Genomic DNA, 21,765 nt, shown 5'->3' with positions numbered 1-21,765 from the left:
GTGTTGTGCATGGGTCCAGATGTGTCAGCTGTAAGTGAGATGCCAATACTGACTACGGGAGATGTATAGGGGTGGCCTGAAGTTTTACCGCACCAATGAGAGTGTACTCCAACATAAGGCAAATAAGCTGCACGCATTCATCTGATGAGCCAGCAAGGGATCAGTAAGTCAGAGAAGTTCTGGGGTTTGACTTCCAGATGGCATAATCTCTTCAGTTCCAATTACTCTGTACTTGTCCACGCTATATTTGAGCAGTATAGTCCTTTAGACACCCAGAAAACCACCTCTCTTGTATGAGATCATCCGACAGCGCCGTCCCGCATAGTCGTAATGTACAGTCGTTATAAATCCATTCCGAACGAATGAGACCCTTTGGGCACTGCTGCAGCACCAAGATGCCGCGATCCGGCCCCTCGTCCAGTCAAGTGTATGGAACCACGCAAATTTGGTGGCAGTCAATCTTGCGTGTCCTTGGTGAGAATGGTTGATCTTCCCGTCTCGAGACTCAGCCGGGGACTGCAGTCAACAATGCTGCTTTCCGGCGTATCATCCGTATTGCTGGGCGTATATGTGTATCGGAATCCGTCGACGACAATCATCTCGCCTTCAAGCTCTTCCTCATATCGGGGAGGCGGAGTCACATCTGTTTTATAGGATGGAGCAATGTCAGAAGATCGGCTGCTTCCCACGCCTCCACCAAGTACAGCCGGCTCGAAACCGTCCGGATGACTGTGGATTGATCGAACGTTCCTTGCTCGACCCTCTTCAGCTTGAACGAGATCTCTCACGAAATCTGTGGCGTGCTGCATCGTGCGGACTTCTTTCTCTAGGCCGCTGTCATCGTCTTCGAGCCCGCCGTCCTGCTCCAGAAGTGCCGCTCTCTTTTCTTCATAGTCCTCTGTGCCTGCTTTGCGCGTACAAAGGTTCTTCCAGAATGTCCTCCACTTGTGTTTGCATGCAGCTTTGCGATAGAGCCTCCTCGTGCGGCACTCCTCCCATCGAGCGGCACGTTCAGCTCGTCGTCGTGGATCTCGGAATTTGATGATCGCCCGAATGACAACGCCCGACACTATGACCAGCAGAACAAGGAGTATGATCGCAAGGCCTAGTTTGCGTTGTAGTGCGATTTGTTCGTCGTAAGGACGTGTGTGTGGAAGGCCGTGATGGTCGGTTGCCGAGGGTGTGGCACTGGCATGGGTGGCGGATGAGGAGGCGGAAGAAGCTTGGACATACGTAGGTACCGGAGAAGTAACAGCCCGAGTGGTAGGTTGGGGAGAGGCGGAAGGCTGTGTGGTTGATACGGGCGCAGCGGGCGCAGCGGGCGTGATACGCGCTCCCTCAAGATCATCATGTGAATTTTCACTTTCGATCATGGGTCGTTCGTCCGGAGGCTCGCCTTCGATGACCGCTGAACAAGGTGACTGAGCGTCTCCTTCCCTGCATCCGCTAACCAGCTTCTTGTGATGCTTGAAGTGAGCAACAAGGAGGTTTGCGATAGGTGACACTTCGCCCACTGCGGTATTCCATACGCATTGCATGCTCGAGCAGGCGGTAAACTTCTGCTTCAATAGAGACATGATGTTCCTGAGCGTTGAGTGTAGCTGTTCATGGAGCAGCTCCATGTCGGTCTGCAGCTGTGCAAGCTGTGCATATTCGGCTTGCAGCAGTATGTCAACCGGGGAATGTGGCTCGGACAGGACAGGCGTGATCGAAAGTCCATGGCCACCCAATGCAAGCCACTCCTCGCACAAATCTTGGGAGAGCCGATTTACAGGTTTGTCTTGGAGGCGGAGCACTCGAGGTTGACCTTTCTGTTTAAAGGAGGTGGTGAAGCCTGATGTGTCGTTGAGAGGATCTTGACCGTCCACCCCCTCAAGCCGGACGGATACTATCGAAGCTTCGCCTTTGAGGCATGTTGATTCCCACGAGGCATGGACGTTCCTAAGACTGGAGTCGCGAGTAGACGTCGATTGTAATAAGACCTGCCCACTGGCAACACCATTGCCGTAGTTTGAGGCGACGAGAGGAAAGCCATTCAGTCGAGGAGCTGTGGTGCCACACTCCTCTGCGGCGGAGTCGATGTCTAGGGTGAGTTCCTAGAAAGCCGAGCGTCAACAGCGGTCACAGACAACAAAATTGTCCTCTTTGGATGACGCACCAATCCATCGTCTGGGCCTTCAAAACAACCCGGACAGGGTGCATTGAAATAGATTGATAAGTGATCAGGACCTTCTTCGAGTAAGCCACCAGCGACAATGGCAATTGAGAGGTCAATTACCTGTTGTACCAGCAACGGTCGTGATGTCCTTCGGGGTCGGGGAAGGGGCAGGAGAGGCAGCGCAGAGAAGAGAGGCAGTGGCAAGCGTAAGCAACAAGGTGGCAGCCTGCATCAATAAGGAGCACATTTTGGAATCGCCGAACCGAAGGATGAACAACCCAAGCAAATGGGACTATGACAGGCGGATGCCAACTAATGGTCAATTGTACAACTGGTTGTGAATACAAACAAACTGCCACCTCCAAGTGGAAGTGCACACTTCACGGCTTTCACCTCTCACGACTCCATATCCCAGAAGCCTCAAAGAGCTGGGTGTGTGGAAAGTGAGAAGTCAGAGAAGGACAATTGATTAGGTTAGTGATGCTTGCCCGACGGGCACCCAGGCCTTTTTGGCTGGTGCCTGAGACGCGGTGGGAGATGGAGACGGACGATGGCGGAACGCGTGGAGCGCCTGGCAGCCACTGCCATTTGAGGCTTGGTGCGTGGTTTTTCGGAGGGACAAGCACTGCACTGCCCGAGCCTCTCGGCCGATGGCTGCCATCCGGCACCGAGTTTCAGAGCCATCGGAGGGCCAATTGCCCGGTCACGTGAGAACAATATTGCCGACAATGCAACTCCATGATCAAGCTTATAGACAATGTTTACTGAGCTACCGCAACGCTTACATCTACAGGTGGAAGTGGGAATGTGGGTGAGAGCGAGGAACGACTCGGGGCAATGGGTCGAGGGAAGGTCAACAAGCCGGTTGATAGACAGACACGTGATCAAAAGTGCGCTCCTCGTGCTTATGTCCTTCACCGTAGGATGGTTATGGGACTTTATTGCCAAGCCTTTCCTCAGATGTCACCACCCTTCACTCAACACAACGGACCAGATGAGAACTAGCAACAGGTGGGACTGGACGATAAGCGCCGAAGGACGATCCAACACCACGACCATCACCAAGGGGGACATCTAAGCAAGCTATCCGCAGTTCGCGACACGAGGGGCATCCGCAAGCAAACCCACAACTCGCCATGCTCCCCCTCGGCCTCTTGACAGCGGCACAAGGCCATCCTATGCTCGTGGAGCTGAAAAACGGCGAAACCCTCAACGGCCACCTCGTCAACTGCGACACATGGATGAATCTGACACTAAAGGAAGTCGTGCAGACAAGCCCCGAGGGCGACAAATTCTGGAGGTTGCCCGAATGTTACGTGAGGGGGAATAACGTGCGTATTCGTGATTCTTTTTGTTTCTGTTTCTGATATATCGGGGCTAATTGCGTAATGTAGATCAAGTATCTTCGTGTTCCGGAGGAGATTATCGACATTGCACGAGAACAACAGCAACATCAACAACAGCATCGCCAAGATGGCGGTCAGCGGGGGAGCCGTGGAGGCGGACAGGCAGGCCACACTGGTGGTGGCAGAGGGGCGGAGCGCGGCGGCCGTGGAGGCGGCGGGCAAGGACGGGGTGGTGGAAGAGGGCACGGGAGGGGTAGAGGGGGTGGCGGAGGTGGGAGAGGTCAGAGTTGAAAAAAGTAGCAATGGAAAGGAGCCATGGTCTCTTTTCACCATGGCATGATTCGATCTCGGCGACATGGCAAGCGCCGAAGAAGCTCATACACGTCATTACATTGCAAGTGAGGCTCCGAAGCCCTTGACAACTCAGACCACGAGTTTCCGGGTCTTCCACCGCGAACGAATTTTGTACTCCCCGTGCCCAAGCGTACAGCCAAATGGCCAGCAAGCGCGCAGCGCTCGCTCTTCCACAAAAGATGGCGATATTGGAAGCAGCACCTCATGTTCGAGGCATCGTCTCCCGTCACCCGGACTCCACCGCTATGCTAGTCCAGAACAACGCTCTGATAAGCGACGTATTTTAGGGCGCACAATACGAAGAATCGAAGAAACATTATATGCAGTTCGTCTCATCGTCACTTTTTTCCGAGCACACCAGATAGACATTGCTCAACCTGGCGGTACGTGTTAGTGCCAGATGCAATATGTCTGATAAAGGGATGCTTACCTTGGTTGACACAATACCCTGACCCTGTAAATACCAGCCCAGTCTCTTCAACAACTCAATTTGCTCCTCTGGAGACAGACCCATGATAGCCGTCTCAAGGACACTACCCACGGAGGTCTTGTAGACGGCGATAAAGCTCTGATAATACATGTAGGCGAAGAGACCCATGATAAATTGACAGTCCATACGATCTGTCATGCCGCCGTGTCCGGGAATGCTGTCGCCAAAGTCCTTGATCTTGAATGTCCGTTTCAGGCCAGACGCGAAGAAACCTCCAAACGGAGCAATGAGCGAGGCGAATGTCGCGAACACAAGGATATGGCCCTGCATGGGCGAGATGTAAAATGTGTAGTCGAAGCCAGTCAAGCCCTTGATATTATAGGGGTAGGGCTTGAAAACGGGGTTCGGGTCGCACTGCAGACCAGTGAAAACGTTGGCACCGAGATCGTTGACGGGGCAGATGAAGTAGCTGTAACGCATCAGGACGTTCGTAAGTGCGAACCCGAAGAAAATTGTGCAAATCCAGGCTCCCACGAATCCCTCGACGGTCTTCTTGGGCGAAAGACTAATGAGCTGAGTGCGTCCGAACGTAATGCCGCAGATGTATGCGAAAATATCGTTGGTGATGACCAGAGAAGCGGGAAGGAAGAACCAGATCATGCCCTCCAACACATTGTTCATCATGAAGTGCGCTTGCACGACAATCAAGTAGAGGGCCATATGAGTCCAAGCGAACTGGGCGAACTGGAATCGATAATACCCTTTCCTCAATGAGGCAACGAAGGAGATGAACCCTGTTAGGCTGTCAGCGCTGGACTAGACAAATACAGGACATGCATACCGAAGATGTACATCATGAAGCTAATGAAGCGGTGATGGGTCGCAAAGGGCAGCAAGACCTTATCCACCAGAAGTATATGTTTGAAGTAGTAGATGACGCTTTCTCCGTAGAGAAAGTACATCGTAATGGCCAGAAAATACCAGTTCAGAGAGGTGGTCAAGGGAAGGTTCTTCTGCTTAGTTGGCACCTGAGCAATGGCGATGACCTCCTTGAACGAGATGATCTGGACAGCGGTTATGATCATGAGGACGTAGATGTGGCCGGCAAACATGGAGCCAAAGAAACCAGCGATCATGACCAGTGTCCATATCATTCGTGTGATGAAGGTTTGCTTCTTCTTCTCGTATTCTGAGACTTCTGCTGGCTTTTCGCTTTTCACCACATCACCATTCACGTTATTGTCGTGGTTCTCTCTGGAAGGACTCGGTGGTTCGGAAGCAGTATCGCTCATGGTGGAGGAGCTTGATCGACGATGATGGCTTCCGTTGCCATTGCCATTACCATTGCCGTTCCGATGCTGGAACTTGACACCCTTTTGCCTAGGCATGGCTGCGCGCGTGCGAGATGACCGAGCCGCAGGCTGAAGATTTTGCCGTTTATCAGGGGTGCTCGTTGGCCGAAGGAGATGGAGATTTTGCCGTTTATCAGGGGTGCTCGTTGGCCGAAGGAGATGGAGATTGCAGTTTGGGAAAGAGAGGGGATGCCTCTCTTAACACGTGCTGGTCAATTGTGGTTGGCGCCCCTACTAAGCGCAGCTTGTCGACAGGGTCTTGTGCTGCTGATTCTGGAATGAATAGCGATTGATATTTCACCTTTACTTGAGGGAACTTGAATGTAGTAAGTGGTGGGGAGTGTCGCAGTGTTCCGACAGCGCCTCAAAATGATCACCAAGAATCATGTTAGAGCGCAGTCTGCCCGCGCAAAGCAATTTGACTTCGCCTGGGCGCCGCCGGAACTTGCGTCATAGGGCTGCCCGGTGTGTTTAAGAAGCGGCTTAGGCGCCAATACGTCAGCTACGTAGGGACCCGGAGCTCGGCAATGGCTCGTGGCCTCGTGAATCCGCCACCGCTAATGCAACATTCACAAACACATGGAACAATCCGCCTTCACTGTTCCCCCACTGGCCATACCGCGTCAGTCGCGTCTTTGACAGCGGTATCAACGCCGGCAACCCCCTGTCAACGGTATTTGTCTGATATGCCAAAGATGTCCAGACACTCATCGTCCCTAGTCCTCAATGGAGGTCGAACATGAATGGCATGGACGACAACGAAGACGAGACCGACCTCTTCGACGACGATGGCTTTGACAGCCTCTCAGAAACCGCTCTCCAAGAGCTCGAGCACAATGCTATACTGTCAACGCAGGCCCAGGTTCAGGGTTTGGACGCTCAACCCCTACCGGAGCAGAGGCTACCTCCGATACCGCAACCTAGGACAACAGTGGCACAAGCAATACCCAATACCCGTCGCCTGATCTCCAACCCTGCCTTTCACAGATATCTCACGGAAGAAGATGATAGCTTCGAACTAATAGGCGATGAGGGTGTGCCTACTCCGGTCGAGGAATATGATTCTTTTCCTTTTCGACGAGCACAAATGAGCGAGACCGCTCAGAGAGAACAGTTTCGACAACAACGTCACGGTCAAGCCCATGATGGCAATATTCACCGTCCTCTCGTCCACAAGGACTACCAGCGCCAGGCTGGCTCGTTGCAACTGGAGCGAGGCAATGGCTCGTTGCAAGGCATCCCAGCCAGGCCTGATGAGATGATGCTGGATACACCTCTCCAGCAAAGTGGACACGCTGAGCAGGAAGATGAACAAGAAGACGTCCAGTACCGCCTGAAGAAACTACAGCAGGAACGGGATGAACTCGCGCAGGAGCTTCGAGCAGCAAACGACGCAGTGACCCTGCAGAAGGGCGAGATTTTCATTGTCCGGGCCAAATTGGAAGAGGAGAGCAGAGGCTACAGCCGACAGCTTGGCGCCCTCAAGAAGTCTATGGAAGAGCAGTTAGCCAAACATACGGCGCAGCTATATGCGCTGACCGAGAAGAACAACAACCTGACGACTCAGTACAATTTCCTGCAGCAGGAGCATAACCAGGAAGTTCAGGAAAGCAAAGCATTGAGACAGCGCCTAAGGGACAGGCCCCAAGCCGACAGAGAGGCGAGTCCTATCGCGACGCCCAGACGCGGGGCGGCAAACTCGCTTCGAGACGGCTTCAATGATGGCGATATCATGCTCGTATCGCCCTCGAAATCTGCTCGACGCTCCAAGCCACCAACCCCGTCCGCGGCGAACAAAAGAAAACGAAAAGCTGCAGAGGCAAGTCCCATCAAGCCTCTGTCTTTGCGATTGACGCGTCAAGGTCAGAATGACATGCCACCTCAACCTGTGCAAATTGTCGAGCCCGTGGTCCCCGTCGTTCGAAAGGACAAACGGGCTGAGCGGCATCTCAAATTCCTACAGTCTATCCTCAAATACAAGCTCAACGACACCAAAGAGCCCCTGGTTGAAGCCCTTGTCAAGTTCACATTGCCCTCGAGTCCGGCCAAGACGTTCTCTGCCATTATTTTGGGAGGCACTGCTCAGCTTACCGGCAGCCGTCTCCCCAGTGACGTCCTCCAACTCTTTGTCGACCTGTGGTCCAAGTGCATAAAAGAGCAATACTACAAGCCAATCAGCCTATTCCTGGAAGTTGTCAACTACATTGTCGACCTCGAGATGTCCGTCCTCGACGCCGACCTCATCACCTCTCTAAGCCCCGTCCTCCAATCCTCCATCACCATCAATGCAAAGAACCGCTTCGAACACTCCCCTGTCTACCACGCGACGTATGGCAAATTCCGACAGACGCCACAATCCATTCTAAATCGGGATGTCAACGGCACACACTGTTTAGAGCTCATGCTCACCGTAGCATACACCGTGTCCGACGACCCGAAGCTACTCTCATTGTTCTGGCGCCAGATGAACCCAGAATTTGTCCTCATGATGCTCAATGCCTGGCAGCCCATTTCAGACATCACGCTCATGCTTCGCCTCCTTTCGACCAGTATCTTCCCCTCGACCTTTGGAAGCATCTGCACTGACGATCAACAAACCCAAGTCGAGCATTGGACTCTGAGCCGCATATGCTACCTCCTGTGGGAAACACCGCGTGTCGACGAAGGTCTACCTCCCAACACGGCCGCTCAACTCTGCCAGCTCCGGCTGGAGGTTATGGATTTGCTGACCAAGATGGCGATCACTTCCTCGCCGCACCCCCATGATGACCCATCTCATCACGGCAGTTTGCTGCTCGCGAACGACGCCCATGCCATTGGCCGTCTGGTGAGAAGCCTCTACGATGAAGTTTCGGCCATGTACGAGCTCCACCCAACCACCCATCACCTGCACGCCGAGATGGTCAACAAAGGCGTCTCTCTCTTGTACCACATCCTTCAGGTCCATGGCAGCTCCATCAATCTTCAAGAGAAACTGTCGGCGATCAACGGCGGCGTGCACAAACACCGCATTGTGCTCACGCGGCTGGCCTTCTCGGAAGGGTTCGTGATCGACCGGCTTATGAGCGACGAGACGGTGGCGATGGCGACGCAGATGCTAGAGGAGAGCGTCACACCTGACGAGGCAGATGACCTTGTGGAATGCTTTCCGGGTTTCAAGGGGCGAGGTTCTCGTGTAGAGGAGAACTGAACGAGATAACGTTGACGTTTCATGGTAGCATTGCGTTCAGGACAGTAACACGCGAGTGGGGGTAACTATTTGCGGTTATTCTACTGGGATGGTTTCTAAGCGATGCGTTCGGGTTTGTTGTAGCGAACTGGGTCGTAGACAATAGGAAACGGGTCTCTCCTCGCTACGATGATGATGACGATGTGAGAACGATGGGTGTGCTACTCATGATAATGAAAAATGATAATCCCCAGGGGAGTGGTCCGGGTAGACATTTACTAAATACACCCTCATCAAGAGCTCGGACGCCCTGCTAACTATGAGTACAACAATACACTATACATTATATCCAAACAAAGGGCCCGCCGGCTAACCAAGCAGCTGTTGCCCGTGATGAAACATTAATGCAGCTTTGAGCTGCGCAAAACTTATTCTCGTATCATGTCCGTCGTACCGTCATGAATCTGTTGCTCGTCCTGTTCTACCCGGAATCTCCTTGTGGGATTTGGATGCGGTAGGGCAAGCCATGTTGGCCATCCCCACCCCCACGCCCATTCTCAGCTTCACTCGCAAGTCTGAGAACACGACCATTATGCCTATCTTTTCGGGCTCGGCTTTTTGAACGTCTCGAGGAGCGTGAACTTAGTGTTTCCACATCATGATGCACGACTGAGCCAGTGTCAGAGTGTGAGGAGCCAGAGCGATTTGGGTGTGAAGCCAGTCTCGACACAGCGGAGTACATCCTACTCGTCGAGGTCCTGAGTGGCGGTCGGGGTCGAGAACGGGGTCGTGGTGCTGCTGTTGTTGGTGCAGTTTGAGGTGTCCGGGTATCAGCGTCTCCTGTTTCATCACCATCGAGGTTCTCGGTGCCCGCCTCTGAAGGTGCGTGGTGCACAAGTTCGTATGATGACAGAGACGGCGCAGAGTCTTCCGAGACACGGCGTGGAGGCTGTTTATGACGGCGAACAGAGCCCAAGGCAGAGTATGTGGATGGAAGAGAGGCCGTGTCTGCATCCCTATCCCGAGACCGTTGCGCAACCTTTCTGTCCACCAGGCTCGAGGTATCTGATTGCGAGTGCGAATCTTGTCCAGAGCGGTATTCCGAGTCCGATTCGAGATGGAGCAGATCAACGTCGACCGGCGTCATGTGGCGCAGTAGTTCGGCAAACATGCGCATAAGAGCGCGGAAGTCCTCGTCGCTCAGTGGCACTGACGAAAACCGGGCTCTTTCATATGCCGCTAGGAATGCGACAGTAAGAGAATCGTCCGGAACCACGCCAATGTCAATGAGGTATCGAAGGTAAGATCTCATCCCCATATCGCCGCGCCTAGCGATTTCGTCAATGACTCTCGGGTTGGGTAGTGGACTTCCATCAGGCCCAGGCTCAACCAACGGATCTATTGGCGCAACGCTGACGGCCTTTGCTTCCACAAGATCAACCAATTCATCCACCACGGTCGCGTACTCGAGACCGGGCAATTCCTTGGACGCCGGCGACGACCACCCTGCATGCGCGATGTTTCCCCAGCTCGGCTCGACCGTCTGATCGGTACTTGATTTTGTCTTTGTCAAGGCCAACATTCTCATCCCGGCGTTAATTGTATCGTGCTCGAGTCTTTTACTCCGTGGCCTGACCTGGAAAGCAATCACGGCACTCCGCTCTAGGCATTCTTGGATGAGTCGGTGCACTCTTCGGCCCGGAAGATCTTCCTTCTCGATGGGCATAAACGTCTTCGGTATATCCTTAAGCACCGACCGATTCGTGTATAATCTGGACGCATAGATGAGGACTGCGAGCAGAGCAGTAAAAACGTAGACGCCGGCAATCAGGAAGATATCGATCAGGCGATTCCGTTTGTAGGACTCGTAGATGGTGTCGGCAGGTGTAACGGCGCTGAATATGATGAGGAGGATGAAGACGGCCGTGAAAGAGGTGCTGTAGAAGATGCGGAAGATGATCTGTCGCGCTCGGCCTCTTGCCATCTCCACGGTGCTGGCATGCGAGGTGTCCGCGGCACGGTCATGGCGGCACTAGAGCCTCATGTATACGTTTGATTATCTCATGGTGGACTTATTATACGAGATAAGAGTGTGTTGTGGCATGAAGAGGTCGTCTAGAGAGTACTCCGTACAATGGTGGAGTTGATCTTGAGTGATTCCGGTTATACATCGGCATCGCTTTGCCCTCAACTTCACTTCAGTTTGGTCTGAAAGTTCGACGTCGTCACTCAAAGTCTCCCACACGAGGGAGCAATTGATTAGCCGCAGATATCCTCTCATCTCGTCTCCAATAGCGTCCATCAGCGCAGGCTCGAAATCCGTTGGCTCTGCCATATTACCACTTTGACAATTCTGGAGACGATCTCAACTAAGGGCTGATTCAGGAAAGCAGCTCTGTGAAGACCTGGTCAACTGAAAGACACGCTCACAGTATCACACTCAACACTACATTACAAATCCCCCGGGCTGAATCCACAAGTACCAGGCCATCTTCTATGCCGAAACCCGACTGCGCCTAACTGAGTGTTTTGCAACACTTAAATCGGACGCGTTGCTGCCTCTGCTCTGTTGTTCAGGCTATGCGACCAGCCAATCGGTCGGCTATCGCAGTTGCTTGTGATTGAATGATCCACATCAGTCGTCGAAGCTGCGCGCGGATGTCGGGCGCCCGTCGGGTGGGTGTCGGCAACACTCACTCGAGCTGACAAATCAAGGCAGGTAGCCTCGAGGCGACCTTCGAGTGGAATATGCTTTAATTCCTACGCACGACCTTCAACATCGTCAAGGTCGGCCTGGGATTGCGAACCAAACTCGTGGTTAGAAATTGAACCACGTGCCCCTGACCCCTTCAACACCTCCATCATGCCACCCCTCAGTTTGTACGACACGGCCGTCTTGCCCATGATACGCGTCCTCAACATCCTCTCCAAGATCCTCAAGAAAGGAGAAGATTTTGCCAACACAAAGGGGATGCCACATTCCGAAATCCTCGAATGCCGCATTGCGCCTGACATGAAAGAGCTACCATTTCAAATCCAAACTGTTTCGGACACTGCCAAGTTCCTGGCTGTCCGTGTCGGCGGCGTCGAGAACCAGTCATGGGATGACAACGAAAAAACCTTCGATGAGCTGCAGGCCCGCATTGCCAAGACCATCAAGTTCCTTGAGGGTGTGAAACGAGAGGACTTTGAGGGAAAGGAGGGTAATGAGGTCACCATCCGGGACAGGAAATTCAACGCATTGAGCTATGTCAACGACTTTGCCTTGCCGAATTTCTACTTTCACGCCGTCACAGCGTACGATATCTTGAGGATGAAAGGTGTGGATATCGGAAAGCTGGACTGGCTTGGCTGGAGATGAGACGGCCTTGGGATTATTCCAAATGTATGCGCGCATCCCGAAACTCAAGCACATTACCAGCAGCTAGATTTTACAGACGGAACTTATCTGGCAAGTGCAGACTATTTTGATTGTTCAAGAAGATTGCTGGATAAGAGTTGACGGCGATTCTTCGACTACTGAATCCCTAAAACAAGACTGTCGGTCTGTCCAGTAATTTCTTGGAGGAATTGCGTGAGTGGATAAAATGAAGGCGCAATGCATGTTGGATGGTGGTCTCCTTCCAACGTATCCAGGTCCATCAACCGCTGCTCTACTGCCGAAGGTGCTGGATGCTGGGAACCGAACCCATCTCCATCTGGGAACAATGGCTATACAGAACTACACAGCTCTGCTCCCGGCTCACAGGATATGCAGATTGCAGGAGAGTTTTGCCATACGTTGATAGATGGTCCTATTTCTTGACATTGTTGGCCCTCCGCAGTCTAACGGTCTGATTCTGGTCGTGTATATCTAAAGGAGCTGTGTGAGGGAGACTGACTATTCATACTTGGTACTGATCAAGCAGTGCAACTTGCCACGAAGCTGCCAGATCCTAGTTTGGTTTCGTGACAGCCCAACCATTGCTCTCTCGCAGCACACCGTTCTCTCACATTGTCAGTCCTCAAGAGCCAGGGTGGTGCCGATAGTCACTGCCCATCACAGCCTGTAGCTACTGGCCCGCCTGCATGTCCACCATGGCTAAAGCTCTTTCCAATGGTCATACGCAGGTTATTCCTGCATATCCGCAGCTGCGAGTACTGGCGCTTCTGGCTGCGGCTCCAAGCCGTGTTGCTCGAGCTGCCGGAGTCTTCGCTGAGGTCAAAGTCCGGACTGCCAATATTGTGCGCGGTGACATGGGAGCTTCTCTTGTCCTTGGAGCTCTCTTTATCGGACCCCTCATCATCGGACCACTCTTCATCAGACCACTCAGAACCGTACTCATCGGCCATACGATCAATATCATCGTCAATTAGCTTTTGTAATCTCGCACTCAAGGCAACGGTCATCAAAAAACCATGAGCTGTGGCTGCCTCAACAAACTCCACCTTGCCCTGCGAAAACACATCGTCTCTGCCAAAGACAGACTCGTACAGCGAACCAATACTCCTCGTTGATTCGCGATCAATGCCTCCTACAACTTTCGGCAGGCCATTGAGGTATTCATTGGTGCCGGGTTTCAAGTCGACCTGAAGCAACAAAGCATCACCAAAATTAGCCTTTCTCATGGATGACCGTCGACACCCACTGTGACACCACGACCGCATATCTCAGATACGGGACTCGGACTATCACTCACCTGTGGTGCAACGCCAAGTCGATGTCCTGCGGCATGGAACTCTCCAAGGAGCTTCTTGGTTAAGCCCTCCACCGGCACCACGCTTGCCAGGATAATGGTGGCGGGAGACTCTCTGTCAACGAGGGCCGCTCGGATGATACTCCGCGCCCAGAGGATATCCGTCACCCGGGCTTCGAACTCCCTCCCAGTATATCGACGCGAGCATGAATCCGCAATGATGAAGTGTGTAGCGAAGGACAGGTCGTGCGGGTTGTCCGACCACCAAATGTTCTTGACTGGGTTGTGAGGGCCTTCCCAGCAGTAGTCGAAGGCGCAGACGCGGTGGACCTTTGCTATGCTCTTGTCGAGGGCGAGGCCGCCGGGCCCGAGGCCATTAACGGCCACTTCGATGTCTTCTTTGGCGGGTGCTTTCTTGACTGAAGAGTTCGTTTTCCATCCGAGGAAGCGAAGAGGGGTTTGACTTCGAGCTGGATGGATTCTGATTATGCTTCAGTAACATGGTTCAAGGCTGTACTCGGGTTCTCTTCCGAATGTGTCCTGGGTTTCAAGATATCTTTCTCTGCTTACAGTCTTGGCCCATGAAGGTCATACTTATACATATGATATACAGGTCAGTCCGTCCCTGGATTGTGGAAACGAGTCGTGACAACTGGAGACAAGCTGGTGAGTCGTGGTTGATAAATACTGACTTCAAACCATGTCGCAAACAGACCTGATCGTGCGTTCTACACTCCGTTCGTATCTCCCAGTGACACCGACGATGATAGAAAACACAGTCAGAGCGTCAAAGATGCGGGCAAAGACTCATGATGCAGTCGTCGTGTGTATTTGCCTTGTGGTCGCCGTTATTGTTGCCATCACCTTCACCTCCTATTCCAAACAGCCTTATCAGGTGGCAAACAGGGCTGAGGAGGTCTCCCAGTACTGCGTACACAGTCACAGTACAGGACAGTACTAATTTAGTAACGAATTCGAGATTGGCTCCTGCGTGACCTACCCCACGTGAAACTCAGTCACAGGGGTTCCGCTGCGCTCTGCTTTGTTCTGCTCAGAAGCCAAAAGATTCGCATCCCTAACCGTTAATGATCTTGACGAACGGCGATCACCAACCAAATGCGATATGCTTCACCGTTAAATGAGAGGCTGAGCACACCACCCACGAGCCCTCATGGAGGTAGGTGGCCTGGACCGCAACGCCGTGGTATCATCATCCTTAAAGTTACGTGTTCCAAATCGTGGCAGGAAACTCACACGTTATGTCAAGATCCAGTCGTACACAGTAGCTTAATGTGTAGCTCCCCAAGAGCTGAGGCAAGACAGTTCAGGCGACCGATACTCGTATCCACAAGCAGAAGAAACGTACTTCCTATTTCGGAGGGGTTACAGTATTAATACAGCTCAAGCTCGCTAAGTTGGGCCGACCGGGATGGATTGCAACTACGAGTACGGAGTACGAGTTACGGATTACGAGTTACATACTCCAATTAAAAACCTCGCCTCGCATGCTTGGCTAGTCTTAGACCATCTGTCCAGGGGCCTGCGCTTACTTGGTGCTAGACTTCTTGCCTTGGTCCTCGCTTCACGCTTTACAAGTTACGACTTTATACTGTGATCACGCTCTTTCTAATGGTGGCTTACCCTATCAATGCCTTATCACGGACACCGGATACGGATTGAGTCGGTGCCCGATGAAGGCCACTGAATGGTTGGGGGCGGAAGCAAGCCAGCCAGCACATGGCTCAGCTGCGATGTACTCGGTATTGCTGTTAGTGATACGTCGTAGGCGACACCGTGAGACGACTGAACAACGACAAACGCTTTTTCCGATTCCTAGAGGCTGTGCAAGCTACTAGTAATGTGAGGAAGAGTCTTGGCGAGGTCAAGCTGAGGGGCGACCAACACGTCTGCCGCGATGCCACGATACCACGATACCACGCCGGGCACGCTTTCGCCTGAAGAGTTACATTTCTTGGCTTGACACCACCAAACGTTACGCTGCGCCAGTGGTGGTTTAAAAAGAGGGTGGACGTTCCACCTTCTCACCGGTAAGGAAAGGAAACGAAGAGCAGCTACCCAAGTTGTTACAGTACATACCTACTCCTTGGGGTGCTAGCTATCTCTGCCCGCGCAAGGCTGCAATTTGGTATACCTGTTTGCAGATCGTGCAGTTTGACTGTGGATATCAAGATCGCAGGTCAAGATCAAGATCAAGACTAAAGTTCCACGAGGCTCGATCTCAAATCTCATCACAACCCAGATCCCCAACGACCGACAGGGACATACAATGTCGCCTGCAAATCACGACCGCGACCGCGACCGCACCATCCCCCCAGGCATCAAGGACCATAAGCGCCGCTCCATCACCAACAAAAACACCGGCGAAACCGTTACCTGGTCGACGTACGGCTACGAGACCGACGGCAAAGAAGCCGCCGCCGTCCTGGTATGCAAACCGGGCGGCGGACCCCCTCTGCATTACCACACCACGTACGCGGAACGATTCGAGGCCCTCGACGGGGCCGGGATTGGCGTGCTGCTGGGCAAGGACCTCCACAGCCTGGACACCCTGCGCCTCAAGCCCGGCGAGGCTGCCGACATTCCCGTCGGGACGATCCATCGGTTCTTCAACGACGGCGATACCGACGTGACGTTCAAGGGGTTCGTGCGGCCGGCGCACGCCGGGTTCGAACGCAGCTTGTACATCCTGTTTGGGCTGAATAATGACGGGTTGGCGGATCCGGAGACCGGGATGCCGCGGAGTTTGCTGCACACGGCGCTGATTGGGGAGATGAGCGATATGAAGTTCCCGGGCTTTCGGGGCGGATTGATGAACCATGTGGGCGGTCTTTTGGCGGCGTATGCGAGGTGGACGGGCGTGGAGGAGGAGCTGCTGAAGAAATACTGGGATTGAGGCGATACGAGTGGGAAGGAATTTGGGGTTCTGCACGCGCGTACAGCGTGTATGGGACATGTAGATAGAGAGCCTCCTCCGGGCGCGATGCTGTTGTGAGTCGTGTGCAAACTCGGGGTCGGGAAATCTCCGAGCTGTTTTTGCGCAGGCCCAGACGGCTGTAGTTTTGGCCAGCCAGTAATTTCTTGAAAGGCCCTTGAATGATTGTGCATTGATGCCTTTGGAGACGAGTTCCACTGTCCTGCTTCCTTGAAGCTGGGCCCTCCTAAGCTGGAATGTTGTGCTCTTCCGCCCTCGCCCCCGTGCTCCACCTGTACCGACTTGCTACATGCTCCTCGAGCGGTCCCGTCTGGCCCTGTCGTCCATAGAAGTTCTCGCGATACGCCCCGTCAGGGACGGCGTGATCCTTCCAAAACAAACCTCCCTTCCGTAGTTCTGGCACAAGCAGCTCGACCACGTCCTCGAAACTGCCAGGAAACACAGCGTGCGCGATGTTGAAGCCATCAATATCGGCGACGTCAATCCACCGTTACAGAACGTCCGCCACCTGGCCCGGCGTGCCGACCAGCACGGGCCCGTTGCCGCCAATGCTCACATGCTCCGCGATCGTTTGCCTGGTCCACTTTCCGACGCCGGGACTGAACCGTGCGTAGCTTTCGACTGCCGCGCGCACGGCGTTGCTCTCGACATACGTCAGCTCTTCGTCTTCTTCGTACTGGTTCAGATCGATTCCAGTCCAGCCGCCGAACAGCGCCAACGCACCTTCTAGGTCCGCATACTGCTTGTAATCTGCATACTTTGCCTGGGCCTCCTCTTCCGTCCGGCCCAGAATCGGCGTCACCAGCGCCAGAACTTTCAGGTTCTGGGGATACCGCCCGAACTCCTCCTTTGCCAGCCTTCTGACGCCTGCGATATTTGCCTTGCATGCGTCGGGCGAACGGTGGGACACGAAGATAGCCTCGGCATGCTGCGCCGCGAACACTTTGCCTTTGGAGCTCGTGCCTGCTTGTAGTAGCAGGGGCGTGCGTTGTGGCGACGGCGAGCAGAGATGTGGACCCGGGACGTCGAAGAACTTGCCCTTGTGGTTGATTTGCCGAACGAGAGATGGGTCGCTGTACACACCGGTCTGCCGGTCCAACTTGACGGCATCGTCCCGCCACGACGACTCGAACAGCTTGTACATCACCTGGATATACTGTTCAGCCATGGCGTAGCGGTCATCATGCTGTGGTTGAGACGAGTAACCCATGTTGCGCGCCGCAGAATCCAGGTACGAAGTGACAATGTTCCAACCCAAACGGCCGTTGGTGAGATGGTCGAGTGTCGAAAGACGGCGAGCAAGATGATATGGCTATCCGTACGTCGTCGACACAGTCACGCCGAAGCCAATGGATTTCGTCACGGCTGCCATGGCTGGGATCGACGCAAGCGGCTCATGGACCGGCCATTGTGCCTCCGAACGGATCGCAAGATCGAGCGACTGCAAATAGACATCGTAGCCGCCTAGGACGTCTGCAATGAAGATGCCATGAATCTTGCCACGTTCAAGGAGTTGATCAAGGTTCGTCCAGTGAGACAATGTGTTGAATTGGTGCGACTTGTCTGCAGGGTGTTTCCATAGTCCAGGAGACTGGTGGCCGGAGCAAGTCTCGACGAAGGCGTGCAGAATCCACTGCTTTTTGACGGCCCGATTTCTTCATCCCGTTCCCGCGTGCCGTTCGTAGACGACATGATGGCTTTAGGCGAGTGAGTCGGAACCTGATTCTGCGTAGAAACGTGTACGGGAAGTCTTCAATGGCCCCCTCCAAGTCAGTTTGGCAAATTGTTCACGCTGTATCGACGTTGGCTTAAAGGCTCTCCTGCATGCATGCCCGCGCTGATGTCCGTCCAAATGGCAGGGTTCCCATCTTTCCAGGCGAGCTTCGTCGGTGGTATAGTGGATGGTGCAATCTGCTCCACATATCACGACGAGCCTTTCCCGCGTGGCTGGCAACTCATTTTATAGCGCCGCTAACCTTCCTCCAGACATGATCTTGACGGACAACCACTACCACAGAAGCACGTGGAACACCCTTGGTATGGCAACACTCGAGTGCAATTCCACCGATAGACGGAGTCGAAACTGCAGGAGGATCCAGGGTCTCTAGAGATGGATCCTGCGTCCCGTACGGTAGACGTGCAGGACTGGTTTCAACCAAGTCTTTGGGAAGACGCGCCTTGTCCGGCTAGCCTGCTGGTATGTGGCGTCCTCCCTTGCGTTGTTGACGTCTTTGAGCTCCATTCGCTCGAGAAAAATTCGCGGCGAGACCGACGGCGTGCTCGTTGATTGCCACGCATCGACTATGAGCTTAGCCCCGGCCAGTATACAAGTAAGAAGGCCATCGCAGCTTATCTCTTCTGCCAACTTCAGGTTGACCTGCTTCGCCCGTTGCCCTGGCTCGTCTTTGTCCTTACTCGGCAGTTCTCTCTTGACACTTTCTCCTCTTCTAGCGTCGAATTGAAGTGGACAAGATGTCTCGTGCAGCTTCTGTCATCACGAAGCATCCCGAGATCCAGGATGTCAGGGAATCGTCTGTGCAGAAGCATTCAGGTCAGTCCTTTAATCCCCCAGGTGAGAGGGCTCTAGTTGAACACGTACAGTTCGATGGTACCGCTCCACTTTCTACAACGCCACAATCCTGGGGCCCTGCAACTTTTCAGCTCCCGGTATATGGGGAGCAATGAACTCTCTCGGTGCCGGGGGTGAAGAGAAGCCATATCTTGTCAACGCCGCGAATGCACTGACCTTTTGCTTGATGGTGATCTCCTGTCTCCTCTCCCCCGTGCTTGCCAAATACATTGGCATCAAGGGCGCTCTCATCTTCGGGACTCTGGGCTATGCTCCATTTGCTGCAGGCCTCTACACCAACAACCGCTTCGGGACAGAATGGCTGGTGCTCGTCGGAGCTGCGCTATGCGGCATTTCGGCGGGTGTATTCTGGTCGGCGGAGGCCGCCATCGCTTTGGCATACCCCGAACCATACAATCGAGGGAGAATATTGGGCTACTGGCTTACCTACCGCCTAGGTGGACAGATTCTGGGCGGCGCAATCAACCTCGGCATCAACGTCAACCGCCACGAAGCGGGAAAAGTCAGCTACGTCGTGTACTTGGTTTTCATCGCCTTGCAAGCACTGGGACCATTCATAGCGCTGCTACTCAATCGACCCCACAAAGTCGAACGGACTGATGGCCTGAAGGTCGAGTTGGAAATTCTGGAGCATCCTTGGCGCGAGCTTAAGGCGACGACGAGGACGTTTTTTACGAAAAAATACCTACTGCTAATCCTGTTCATCGGTCAGACTGTCTATGCGGAAGCTGTTTTCTTCACCTACCTCTCCTTGTGGTTCAGTGTCCGAGCCCGAGCATTAGGCTCCTTTCTGTCGGGGATCATGGCTGTGACTTGTGGAAATATCCTTGGCCAGTACCTTGACCGCACGAAATTCTCGGTGAGGTTCAGGTCAAGGACTGCTTTCCTGGCACTTGTGATGCTTCAAGGCGGTTGGTGGATTTGGGCGACAGTCCTTGTGACCAAGTTCCGACACTCAAGACCTTCGTACGATTGGACGAGCAGCGGCTTTGGTCACGCTTTTGTTCCGTTCTTGTTCTTGACCACGGGATTCCAGATGAATTACCTCTTCTGCTATTTCCTGATCGGACAACTGGCGATATCACCGACTGAGATCATTCGGTATGCTGCGTTGCTTCGTGGGTAAGAAAAGTTCGTTCCCTTTTCGCGACAAGAAGCTGACGAAGATAGTACGGAATCGGCATGGCAAGCTGTCAGCTACGGCTTGAATTCGATCAAGATCTTTGCTGAAGTGGGCGGGGTGTATATCAAACTCGGGTTATGGGCGGCGGCTTTGGTCCCGACTTGGTTGGTTGTGAGACACTTTGGCAACGACATCATTGCTTCCGCAGCGGAGACAGACAACAATCCTGCCGTTGCAAGGTTCTCGAGTTCCGAAAGCGCTTCTGCCGATCATGCTACCGAGACAGTGACGGGGAAGGAACATTGTACACGCAAGGTGGTGGCGGTGGATTCTCACCGGCTGCTGAACCAGCCCTCTGATACTGTGCTCTCAGTGGAGTTCGAAGGACTCGCTCGTCGCCAGCTGACATGACGGCAACAGCACGGTGAGCTCGCCGTATCATAGTAGCGGCGCGCAACTTAGAAGAAGCGCGGGCAAGAGTCCTCCATATGAGCACAGTAGATTGTATAAAAGCTCTCCGAAAGCTCGTCCTTGGATCCCCCACCACCGCTGGCCGGAGACGCTAATTCGTTTCTGTACTAGCTGCTTCTTGGATCTTGGCGTGTTTTTCCCTTTTGCACGACTCTTGAAAGCCAACAATCAGCTACAACTCCAGCGGGCGGGATCAATTGATGAGAGCAGGAGCAACGGACTGGAGCCAGGTTGCTAATTTGATCCGTGCTGGTATTCGCAAGCAAGGCCAGCCCTGAAACGAGCTCGATCATGGCCGAAAAGGCCCCTCCTTCTCTCACCGCTGTCGCAGTCTCTTCGCTCATTCTCGGCCTGCTGGCAGGCTACTTCATCGGCCAAGGGTCCAGTATTGGTGTCTTTGGCGGCTCTGGCGGCTCGAAACAGGCCAAGACGAGCTGGCCAAACAGTTACGATGTCAAAGTCCACGCCGACTCAAGCGATGACCAGGCCGATGACGAGGATGAGGCGGATGAAGACGGAGAAGATGGGGATGGGAAAGAATTGAAGGATTTCAAGGACTCCAGTGAGGACGTCAAACTTGTCCTAGGCGTGAGAACAGACCTGGGAATGGGAAAAGGTGAGGGAAAGCTTATTATAACGCAGAATCTCCTGGCTAATCTCTCCCTCACAGGCAAAATCGCAGCTCAATGTTCTCACGCGACGCTTGCCTGCTACAAGTATCTACTCAACCATGTCACGTCAGCTCCGATGCTTAAACGTTGGGAACAAGGAGGACAACCCAAAATTGCAGTCCAAGTCAAGTCCGAGGAAGAATTGGAGACACTGCAAGCCCAAGCCATTAGCTTAGGGCTTTGTGCAAGGATAATACACGATGCAGGAAGGACCCAGATCGCTGCGGGCAGTGCCACGGTCCTAGGCATACTTGGTCCTAAGAGCGTGGTTGATCAGGTCACAGGACACTTAAAGCTGTTGTGACGGGAAGGTAGACTACAGTGCCTCTCCGTGAACATCAACTTTCTCCGCTGATCCGAGTACCTGTTTCGGCAGTCTCGCACTCTCACGGAACTTTCACCGACACCCTGTCTCAACATGCCACTCGCTGAGGAAAGCGACATCAAGACGACGTCGCCCATCATGACAGCA

General features: G+C 53.5%; 11 protein-coding genes across 11 annotated transcripts; 6 read left to right on the top strand and 5 right to left on the bottom strand.

Annotated features, from left to right (window-relative positions):
• Nucleotides 1-455: 455 nt before the first annotated feature.
• A1O7_09999 (uncharacterized protein) lies at nucleotides 456-1,622 on the bottom strand (the record flags this gene model as incomplete). The annotated part of the gene is made up of 1 exon (XM_007763983.1): nucleotides 456-1,622. The coding sequence occupies one exon, from the start codon at nucleotides 1,620-1,622 to the stop codon at nucleotides 456-458; it is 1,167 nt and encodes a 388-aa protein (XP_007762173.1).
• Nucleotides 1,623-3,294: 1,672 nt separating this feature from the next.
• Nucleotides 3,295-3,795, top strand: A1O7_09998 (uncharacterized protein; the record flags this gene model as incomplete). The annotated part of the gene is made up of 2 exons (XM_007763982.1): nucleotides 3,295-3,489; nucleotides 3,553-3,795. The coding sequence occupies 2 exons, from the start codon at nucleotides 3,295-3,297 to the stop codon at nucleotides 3,793-3,795; spliced, it is 438 nt and encodes a 145-aa protein (XP_007762172.1).
• Nucleotides 3,796-4,196: 401 nt separating this feature from the next.
• A1O7_09997 (phosphatidate cytidylyltransferase) lies at nucleotides 4,197-5,676 on the bottom strand (the record flags this gene model as incomplete). Its single annotated transcript, XM_007763981.1, has 3 exons — nucleotides 4,197-4,235; nucleotides 4,289-5,082; nucleotides 5,130-5,676. The coding sequence occupies 3 exons, from the start codon at nucleotides 5,674-5,676 to the stop codon at nucleotides 4,197-4,199; spliced, it is 1,380 nt and encodes a 459-aa protein (XP_007762171.1).
• Nucleotides 5,677-6,379: 703 nt separating this feature from the next.
• Nucleotides 6,380-8,830, top strand: A1O7_09996 (uncharacterized protein; the record flags this gene model as incomplete). Its single annotated transcript, XM_007763980.1, has 1 exon — nucleotides 6,380-8,830. The coding sequence occupies one exon, from the start codon at nucleotides 6,380-6,382 to the stop codon at nucleotides 8,828-8,830; it is 2,451 nt and encodes an 816-aa protein (XP_007762170.1).
• A 460-nt stretch (nucleotides 8,831-9,290) lies between these two features.
• Nucleotides 9,291-10,793, bottom strand: A1O7_09995 (uncharacterized protein; the record flags this gene model as incomplete). Its single annotated transcript, XM_007763979.1, has 1 exon — nucleotides 9,291-10,793. One exon carries the CDS (start codon nucleotides 10,791-10,793, stop codon nucleotides 9,291-9,293), a length of 1,503 nt encoding a protein of 500 aa, XP_007762169.1.
• Nucleotides 10,794-11,672: 879 nt separating this feature from the next.
• Nucleotides 11,673-12,170, top strand: A1O7_09994 (uncharacterized protein; the record flags this gene model as incomplete). The annotated part of the gene is made up of 1 exon (XM_007763978.1): nucleotides 11,673-12,170. The coding sequence occupies one exon, from the start codon at nucleotides 11,673-11,675 to the stop codon at nucleotides 12,168-12,170; it is 498 nt and encodes a 165-aa protein (XP_007762168.1).
• A 668-nt stretch (nucleotides 12,171-12,838) lies between these two features.
• On the bottom strand, nucleotides 12,839-14,068 carry A1O7_09993 (uncharacterized protein; the record flags this gene model as incomplete). The annotated part of the gene is made up of 3 exons (XM_007763977.1): nucleotides 12,839-13,378; nucleotides 13,489-13,904; nucleotides 14,056-14,068. 3 exons carry the CDS (start codon nucleotides 14,066-14,068, stop codon nucleotides 12,839-12,841), a joined length of 969 nt encoding a protein of 322 aa, XP_007762167.1.
• A 1,704-nt stretch (nucleotides 14,069-15,772) lies between these two features.
• A1O7_09992 (uncharacterized protein) lies at nucleotides 15,773-16,399 on the top strand (the record flags this gene model as incomplete). The annotated part of the gene is made up of 1 exon (XM_007763976.1): nucleotides 15,773-16,399. One exon carries the CDS (start codon nucleotides 15,773-15,775, stop codon nucleotides 16,397-16,399), a length of 627 nt encoding a protein of 208 aa, XP_007762166.1.
• Nucleotides 16,400-16,664: 265 nt separating this feature from the next.
• Nucleotides 16,665-17,648, bottom strand: A1O7_09991 (alkanesulfonate monooxygenase; the record flags this gene model as incomplete). The annotated part of the gene is made up of 2 exons (XM_007763975.1): nucleotides 16,665-16,866; nucleotides 16,933-17,648. 2 exons carry the CDS (start codon nucleotides 17,646-17,648, stop codon nucleotides 16,665-16,667), a joined length of 918 nt encoding a protein of 305 aa, XP_007762165.1.
• A 1,262-nt stretch (nucleotides 17,649-18,910) lies between these two features.
• A1O7_09990 (uncharacterized protein) lies at nucleotides 18,911-20,562 on the top strand (the record flags this gene model as incomplete). The annotated part of the gene is made up of 3 exons (XM_007763974.1): nucleotides 18,911-18,989; nucleotides 19,040-20,150; nucleotides 20,199-20,562. 3 exons carry the CDS (start codon nucleotides 18,911-18,913, stop codon nucleotides 20,560-20,562), a joined length of 1,554 nt encoding a protein of 517 aa, XP_007762164.1.
• A 351-nt stretch (nucleotides 20,563-20,913) lies between these two features.
• A1O7_09989 (PTH2 family peptidyl-tRNA hydrolase) lies at nucleotides 20,914-21,597 on the top strand (the record flags this gene model as incomplete). The annotated part of the gene is made up of 2 exons (XM_007763973.1): nucleotides 20,914-21,238; nucleotides 21,293-21,597. The coding sequence occupies 2 exons, from the start codon at nucleotides 20,914-20,916 to the stop codon at nucleotides 21,595-21,597; spliced, it is 630 nt and encodes a 209-aa protein (XP_007762163.1).
• Between the last annotated feature and the right edge of the window lie 168 nt (nucleotides 21,598-21,765).

The sequence above is a fragment of the Cladophialophora yegresii genome, assembly GCF_000585515.1.
Source record: "Cladophialophora yegresii CBS 114405 chromosome Unknown aczIN-supercont1.7, whole genome shotgun sequence".
Taxonomy (NCBI): domain Eukaryota; kingdom Fungi; phylum Ascomycota; class Eurotiomycetes; order Chaetothyriales; family Herpotrichiellaceae; genus Cladophialophora; species Cladophialophora yegresii.
This window is presented reverse-complemented; position numbering and strand designations above follow the sequence as displayed.